Consider the following 9,520-nt stretch of genomic DNA (forward strand, 5'->3'; position numbering starts at 1 on the left):
CAGTATTGTGTTATCCCAGTAACTAATGTCATCAGAGTGAATTTCATTGTTGTGAAGATGTGTGAATTGTTAAGATATTTGTCAAGTGGAGAAATAGTGCCAACCATAGAACAAATGATAACTTGGAAGAAACGTTTTATCCCATAATTTCAATTCACTATTTCAGAAAGGATTACCGTTCGTGCTATGGTATTACAGACCAGAGAGAAATGAAAAAATGCTACACCAAAGTTCATGCAAAGTAAGTATGAAAATAACAGAATATCATTAAAGATGTCAGTATGTCAATGCTGATTACGTGAGCAGATAAGTGTTAAAATAGTAACTTGAATTTATAGAATGAATAGACTTTTCTTTTTTGTACTTTTTGAACCACTGCATTTAAAAGACAGTTGGTTAGTCTTAAGGTGAACACCGAATTCATTTGTAAGAAATGTGTGGTTGATTAATACTGAACGATTAAAAGTCATCTGCTTCACTCTTGCCTACCAACAAAACCACAGACAGGTTATGTAAGTCCAAGTTTAACCAAAGTAACTGATGACTCTCATACAGGATGATTTTTGTCAAGTTAGACATGAGGCCATAAATGCAGAATGGACTTTTGGTTTGACAAAGAGCTGGTAATGGTATTTGTCTGTGGGATAGAGTGCCCCTGATTGCCAAATCACCTTGACCTTCAAACCAGTTTCATGTCATGATGTTTTCAGATATGGAATTGACTTTATCTTCATTGGTACAAGTGTTGGATTGACCCGCTTCATGCAAGTTGAAGAGGCAGAAAACTTAACAGAATTGTAAGTAGAACAATGCTTTAAGTCAAGATGTCATTCAGTAGAAAAAGGTTTAATATGTTGTTAAGTAGACCAAGGTTTCATATATCATTAAGTAAAGCAAAGTTTCATATGTCACTAAGTAGAACAAGGTTTAATATGTCATTGAGTAGAAAAAGGTTTAATATGTTGTTAGGGAGAACAAGGTTTAATATGTCATTAAGCAGAAAAAGGCTTTATATGCCATTAAGTAGAGCAATGCTGAGATGCCATTAAGTAGAACATGTGTGGATATGTAGAATAAATCTCAGATGTCATTTTCAATACTAGGTTGAGATTTTGTTAGGGGCAACAAGGATGAAATGTTTGGAGTAGAACAATCCTCAGGTGTCGTCTGGTAGAAAATGCTCAGACGTTGTGAAGTGATGGAATGTCATTTTGTAGAACAAGGTTGATATGTGATTAAGTAGAACAACACTGAAATCTGACTGAGAAGTTCAATGCTGAGATTTTGGGGCTTTATATTTCCAGTGACTTTGCTTTATCAAGTACAAAGACAATCGGGGAACCATACTACAAGCGAGCTGTCAGTGGCTGGCAAGATGGCTACAACTACACCTTTGCACTCAGGAAGTCAGGTAATTGGAGTTTGTTTGTTTTGTTTGTCATTATTTTGTTTGGTGTCTGATGCAGTACATCAGCACAGGTTTATACATATTGACATGTGGTTCTGAATATCAGCGACAGCAACTGTAGGCTTACATTAACCAGTTGTACATAAGGTGCAACAGAGGTAAACAAGTATGTTTTTAAAATAAATAAACAAATAAACAAACAAACAAACAAACAAACAAACAAACAAACAAACAAACAAACAAACAAACAAATAAATGAAGGAACCAACCAACCAACCAACGAAGCAAGCAAGCATGCAATTTAAACTTAATAATAACAGTATCTACAGATGCTGATTGGCATGCTGACCTTGTGTGTGATTACAGTTCACTATAGACAGAAGTTTGAAAGTCATTAAACTGACTGTTGGAAGACGAACCAGATGCTGGTTGTATGACTACTAATACAAGCCTGTGAGCACCTGTGCCACGATCACAATGATGCATTTTCCAAAGCTTCAAAATTTATGGCTTCAATTTCGACCCAGTTCCGTTTCAGTACGAGTCAGAGTTAAAAAGAAAGCTCCGGCCATTCAGTTGGATCCATTCAGTTGGATCCGTCACACTTTTTAAATGAATATTATGATTTTTTGCCTTCTAGCCGCTGTTTCAAAATTGGTATTGTGAAACTAATAATAACTTTCAAGTCATTTGTTTCACAGTAAATCAGCCTCCAAAATTGTAATAGTGAAATCAGTGATGTGAGTGATTGTTATGTTATGCACAATGATTAGGATTCCTCATTATAAGCTCTCCAAACCGGCATCCCTCAAATCCGACAGCCTTCCCATCTGGCATGCTGCCAATATTGGCACTAAAATTTGGTCCAGGCACAAGCTAGTTAATTTACGATCTTTTACACGCCCTCTAATTCGATGTCAGTCTATTCCATATTTCAGCACAACAAATACCACCAAACTGACTGTTTGTACAGTAATCAATGCTGTCTAAACCTGCATCTAGTATCCCGGCTCTCCTGTTGACTGGTTGTATATTAACAACACAGTGGATTACTATCAGCATTTAGTCCATTAGTGAATGACACATGTCATTTGTATTGCAAATTGTCATGTCAAGATGGCTAGACCTGTCAAGTAGGATAGATAGGAAGTAACTCTTGAATGGAAAATTAAACTGATAAGATATTTTGATGCAATTCCATGGCCTGGTTGTAATGATTTTACACTTAACTACCAAATTCGCAAACAGTTTTTGGACTGTGTAAAAGCATATCAATTCAAAAACAAAACATGTGAATGAAAACACTAATTTACAGAATACTGAAGATCATTCTCAGGATTAAAAACGAAAAATTCTCTAAACCTGCATGCCCTATATACCGGCATTTTTTGTCAGTCCCAGTGACTGTTTTGATGACTTCCACTGTATATATACTCTTAAAAAAAGTAGGGGATCTTCATTTTTTTGGTTTACGATTAAAAATGTTTAGGAGATTTATCAGAGTCAGTCAGTGTTGATATGATATTATGATATGATATTGAATGTTTTGAGAGTGCATCACCATTTGCACTTCCTTACAACCAGAGTTATGTGGGATGTAGTCGCTTTTGAAAGATGATTTGTGTATAGCATGTAATTTGCATGTATATGATTTTAATTTTAAAGATCACATACACTCTAGCGGGTGCAAATGCATAAATCACTCATTGACATTGTTATAAATAGAACCCCGTCATTAAAACTGCTCATTTCAACCTTTAATTACCTTAAATCGACCTTTTTGACAACAGTGCACATTTCTCAGCTGCAAACGAAATTTCAACCAATCAGAGCGGCGCGTCTCCGTGACGTAATAGTAGGTATAGAAATGAGGGTCTGTGCAGAATTCATCTACATTTCAGGGGGTAAACTATTTTGTTTACAGGTTTGTACAGACCTGAAATCTTGACAGCTGTTGTGAAAAATGAAAGCTATATGCTCTCACAGTCTACTATTGTTTAGTTTTGTCTGCTGCTTTGCCTAGTTTCTGAGTTACAACCCTTGTTTTCATAGACGATTCTGTCAAAATCACTTGGTGTCGCTAGGTTGTAATCCATGTTAGGTGGTATAAACTTACACGTTATTTGTCATCATTCACTTGATGCTCAGTTAATGAATTTATAACAGGTATAATAAGTGGTAACACCATTTGGATTACCAGACTAAGGTCCCCATTTGGCATTTCTTGTGTCTGGATCGATCAAAGGATTAACCGATAACACGCTGATTGATTAATTACTTTTATGTGGATTTAAATGGGGGTTTGTCAAAAGGTAGTGTGTATGTATGTACGTTTACTAATCTATGCTGAATACATGCTGTCGTGACTGTCTATGTAAAAACAACACCCTTCTTTCATTGGATTAACCGCCAATACATTGATTGACTGCTCATTATTGGCTAAATGAATTACTTTTTTAAAAGAATGATGCACATTATGCAATTAGTTGCCAGGTGTGCTATCTTGGGTGACCAATGAAACTATAGACCAGTGTGAAATACCTGAAACAATACATCACGTTTTCGTATATTAGACTGTTAAAAGACGCATCACTTGGGAAATCTGCAGATGAATAATATATCACTTGTTTATGTGGATATTGACGGATACATTCCTCGAACAAGGCAATAGCCTGACATTGCTCCTGAAACATAAATTTGCTTTAGTTTTAATATTTGCATTTACACTTCCTTTCCAAACTGAAAGTTCATTATGCACTACTTTTTTTGAAGAGCATATGTGTATGTATGTATATATATGTTGTAACATGCATTGTATTAGCTCTTTGAATGCAAGGCCATTTCCCTTCAAGGACAATAAAGTTTAACTTATCTCTTTCACTCTCTTATCTTATTGTCTGTCAAGTCAACTGAGAACAAAGAGTATTGGGGTAGTCTTACAGTTAATGTGTTTGTTTCATCACACTGAAGACTTGTGTTGGATTCCCCACATGGGTACAAAGTGTAAAGTCATTTCCGCTGGAATATTGCTAAAAGCAGTGTAAAACCAAATTCACTCACTCAACTGGGGACGATGTAGAATCGACAAAATGACAAATTGTTACAATCCAATCATTAGTCGTGTGAGTCAGATTTTATTTATTATTATTTTATTTTTGTTTTTGTGTAGGAATGTTTCCTATGCAGTCGACCACTGTGATCATGTCGTCGCCGGAGGTGTTGAAGCGCGGAGGAAAGGAGGCTGTGGCAGCTGTAGTGGGGTTTCAGATGAAGCATTATAAGTTCTTTGAGATGTTCCACAACATTACAACAGAGTGCCCGTCTGGCAGCTGTGACTTCACATGTAATGACACAGAGGTAGGAACCTGAGTACATGTGATCTGATGTTCAGTAGTGGATTATGTTTGTGGACTATAATCCTTGTGAAGGGAGTGTTGTGAGACCACCATTAGTCAACACTGGGATTCTTTCTTAAAATGGAGAAAAATTTGGGCCAAGGAGATCATCTTCTCTAAGTGGATTTTTATGAAACTAAAATTCTTTCTTAAAATGGAGAAAAGTTTGGGTCAAGGAGATCATCTTCTCTAAATGGCCTTTTATAAAGGTAAAATTCTTTCTTAAAATGGAGAAAAATTTGTGTAAAGCGTATCCTCTTTTCTAAGTGGCCTTTTTGAAAGGTAAAATTCTTTCTTAAAATGGGGTAAAGTTAGGCTCAACCAGATTATCTTCTCTGAATGCATTTTTCAAACATAAGATTCTGTCCTAAAATACAGAATAGTATGGGTCAAGATCATCTTCTCAAAATGGCCTTTTCCAAAGGTGAAATTCTTTCTAAAAATAAAGAAAAGTATGGCTCAATCCAGATCATCTTCTCTAAATGGCCTTTTCTAAAACTAAGATTCTTTCCAGAAAAGGGAAAAAGTTTGGCTTCTGGAGGTTTGGAGGTCTCAATAAAGTCTTTCTGTAAAAGTAAACATGACTGGTTTGGTTTCTCTCCTTGTATTATGGCTCTCTGCAGCAAATGGAAATTGTTTGAATGTGACATTTGACATTCAAAAGACAATTTCTTTGGAGATGCAGATCCTCCTGTTTAGATATCTTTAGAATCCAAATCTTGTTCCTGTTTTACTTTTTGTTCCATTTCATACATTTACACATATAGAACGCAGATATAAGTTTTGGAAAATATACATTTCAATGATGAATAATTTGAATACTTGAAATACTTGAAACGTAGATAAATCTTTTGTCTATGAGTAAGATCTCATTAACTATGTGAGTGAAAGGTCCTTTCAGTCAGTTTCTACGATTGAAACGCATCTGTTCAACACCTTATGAATAAGAAACACAGCCTCAGTCTCATCAACTATTACCTAATATGAGGGTATCCAAAGAAACATATACAACAAAATTAAACCTTAAGGACAGGAAATCTCACTTATCCTCCCCAATTAAAGAACCAGGAAAACCCAAAGAATGGTTCTAGTTAGCTACTATAATCCCATGAACATGGAACTCAATGCCATTGCCAGAAAACGTCAGCACCTTTTAAGTAGCTCAGACATCTGTCAAGATGCTTTTCCCTCACCACATATTGCTGCTTATCGCAAAAATAAAATCTTCAGGAACACCTAGTCAAAGCTACTTTGACCCATCCAAGACAACTATCACATATCAGTGGACAGACAGTCAAGTTTGTCGACGATACATGTGACAGAAGGGAACTGCTAAATCTGCAAAACACTAAGCAATAGTGACACTTTCACAAGTTCCATCACCAAAAAAGGGCCTTCAGATTATGAAGCTACACTTGCCAATCCTGCAATGTAGTACACCTTCTTACTTGCAAACGCTGCCAGAAACAATATGTTGGTGAAACTAAAAGATGTTTCAGAATCCGACTAACAGAACACTATGCTGATATCACACACAAGCGTGACAAACCTGTCGCACTTCATTTCAATTTGGAACATCATGGCAAAAATGATCTACAATTCCAAATCAAAACCCAACTCCGACACAGCCCACACTCTGAGACAACCACCAGAAAAAGAAGATCTCTTTAACTAAAGTGGATATTTGAGCTCCATACGTTCCACCCGCAAGGACTCAACGACAGGATTGTAGGCTGAAATATCCCTTTCACCTTAACTATGTGAGTGTTTAAGCCTAACCCAAGTATTACATAGTGTTTTGTTACTGTGGAAATATTAATGAAATTGTCTACTTGTTTCCAAGTTGTTTATTGATATGACATATTGTCTGTTGCCAGTATTTAAACTGTTACCTCCTGGACCACAGTGGGTTTGTAATGGCCTCCAATAACAAAGATGGAAATGATGTAAGTATCACTTTCCATACATTTTGAAAATTATATGTCCCTTGATTGTTTCACCAGGTTCTCCTTTTACCGAGTAAACCACTACAGGCAGTTTCATGGGCATTCTCCAAGAAATCCCTGGGATCTTCTATAGAACTGCCTGCATCCCAGGGATCTTCTTGGGAATTGCCTGCATCAAAGGTATTTTCTTGGGAATTGCCTGCATCCCAGGTATTTCCTTGGAAACTGCCTGCATCCCAGGGATTTTCTGAGGAATAGTCCTTGACTTCGCATTGTTTTGCTTGTTTTGAAGCTTGATATAACTTTGCAATGCTATTACTGAATACAATCGTAAAATATGATATTATTGAAAACTTTTGGCATATTGTGCTGATGCTGGTTTTGAACCTGAACCATTTGCTTACTAGCTTGTTGGTTTATCAACTAGGCTATGAAGGATTGCTGTGAAGATTGAGATTGATTGTCGTATGACCCGTGTGTTCTTCGCACGATGTGTCCGCTTGCAGAGAGCGTGCCCTCTGCGTGCAAGGCAAGGTGTTAGCTGCCAGTCCTATCCCACTTGACTGCAACAGTAAATACCAAATATCAAAATTAAATCTAAAGTATATATTAGGTCGGTTTCAAAGATAGTTAAAAACTGATTAGGAGGTTTTGTTTAAATTAATAAGTCCCCTGTTTTTTTTTAAATCGGGCCTGGTCTGTTGGATTTCCCCAAGTTTCCCTCTGCCATGGGCGTTACTTTTCCAATAAAATCTTCCAGTTGGTTTTCATCCTTTGCAAATAATTTTCAAAATATTGTATTGATATATTGATATATTTGTTAGATATACAGCTGTGTGAAAATTTAAGAATTTCTGTTTCAGCCAACAGTATCAGCTAAATGTTACATACATGTTGGGGTGTATCGATTATGAAATCACTGAATTTGTGTGAAATTTCTGTAAATAACTTTGCCAACACACAGTGAAGGGATGCAATTACATCACTACTGAATGTAATGAGTTCGTCACATGATTCATGTTTGTGTGTATTTCTGTGAATCATTGAAACAACCATGGAGAGAATCACATCACGAGTGAGTGAGTAAGTGAGTGAGTGAGTGAGTGAGTGAGTGAGTGAGTGAGTACACTCAGCAACATTCAAACTATGTGGCAGTCATTTATAAATAATCGAGTCTGGACCAAGCAATCCAGTAATCAACAGCATGATCATCGATCCACACAATTTGGATATGTTGGCATGTCATCCAAGTTAGCAAGCCTGCCCATCTGATCCTGTTAGTCCATCAATACTGAATGAATGAGTTCAACATATGGTGAATGTTCATATGTTTATGTTACAGACTGGAAAATTTTTCGGCATGGTGGACAACTCCTTATTGGAAGAATTAATACGAGAAAATATCTATAATGTGTAAGTTCTTTTAGAGGCATTTTTGAAGTTGTAAGATGAAGGAAAACCAAGTTCTGTGGATAGGCAACTTCTTTATTGTAAGGAGTGAAGTTGACTATCCATTAAACTTGCTTTTCCTTCAACATGTAAGTTGCTCAGTAATTTTTTTTACAGTACTGTTGAGTAATTTTGAATCTGTTAGTGGTTATAGTTTGTACATTGAAAGTAAACTTCTCCTACTTTTGAATATTATAGTTCCAATAATTTCATGTACATGACACATCATTCTAAAGTCTGTACATTGTACGTTACTTGTATAAAGTTGTATTGCATTAACAGATCACATTGACTTGTTTCCAGAGCAAACATTACCGACTATCAGGGGATGTGTAAAGTGTATGCCAGTGATCAAGAGAGTGCTGCACCTTTGTTAACAAATGTAAGTCAGTTTCCATATATTGCAGCAGGATCTATCAGAACTGTTATTTGAGTGTGTGAGTGTTCTTTTATATCAGGGGGCAAACTGTAGAACAACAGAGAAAAATTTCCAATCTTCCTGTATGCAAGCAAAGCAAGCAAAAAGTGTCAATGTGCATCCCTCACTTCGGTTTTGAAAAATATTTATCAACTATAAAAATATGATATCGCCTCCATCAAAGGTAAACACGCATTTCCTCACAGGATTGTTCTGTCAAATTTCAGTCCTCATATCTAATGAGCTGTGACAGTAACTGAGATTTACTGGCCCAACTGGATATTCACTAGCCATGGGCTAGTGGGCCAGTGGATAATTTGCACATGTATCCCTCACCTCCAAGCTGTGCATTGATTATTTCCTTTACCTTTCAGCCACTGTCAAAACTATTTGGTTGGTTATTATGGACTATTGCAGAATGTGTTATGTAAGTATGTGTATACTATATAGTCAGGGTCATTTAATGTCTGGCTGAGTAAAATAGCAGCTGGAGAGAACAGAGTAAATGGCAGTTTAATAAAGACATTTTCATAAAAACATTGCCAATGCAGTAATTTCCTGTTAGAAAATGCTTTCTGGTTTTGACTGTCGAATATACTGAACAGCAAAAGATGCGTAACTCTGGGTTTTTTTTGTCATGTGTTCAATAGAAGGCATAAACATGAATGATTGCATTTATGAGATTTCATGTTTTAGAATCGTTTGTTTCTAAAAAATAAAATAAAAAAGTACAATAGTAGTCAAAATCCTACATACAGTGTGTTGTTAAAGATCACATGCAATAAAAAAACAAACTTAATTAAAACACAATTATGACTTATCCTTTACATATAATATACATCACTGATTGTGAAAAAAACAAAATTATAAGCATACGATCACAAATCAAATGTGCAATATTTTG

The 9,520-nt window shown here is 36.1% G+C and overlaps 1 protein-coding gene across 1 annotated transcript in view; it reads left to right on the forward strand.

Moving 5' to 3' along the window:
- LOC137297298 (voltage-dependent calcium channel subunit alpha-2/delta-3-like) overlaps nt 1-8,166 on the forward strand; it is a 40,077-nt gene extending 31,911 nt beyond the window's left edge. Inside the window, exons 19-24 of the mRNA XM_067829307.1 lie at nt 167-241; nt 711-797; nt 1,305-1,411; nt 4,578-4,765; nt 6,681-6,749; nt 8,092-8,166. Coding sequence (XP_067685408.1) covers nt 167-241; nt 711-797; nt 1,305-1,411; nt 4,578-4,765; nt 6,681-6,749; nt 8,092-8,166 — 601 coding nt within the window. The remainder of the gene's footprint in view (nt 1-166; nt 242-710; nt 798-1,304; nt 1,412-4,577; nt 4,766-6,680; nt 6,750-8,091) is intronic.
- The last annotated feature ends 1,354 nt before the right edge of the window (nt 8,167-9,520 follow it).

Source organism: Haliotis asinina, chromosome 9, assembly GCF_037392515.1.
Source record: "Haliotis asinina isolate JCU_RB_2024 chromosome 9, JCU_Hal_asi_v2, whole genome shotgun sequence".
In the NCBI taxonomy this organism is placed as follows: Eukaryota; Metazoa; Mollusca; class Gastropoda; order Lepetellida; family Haliotidae; genus Haliotis; species Haliotis asinina.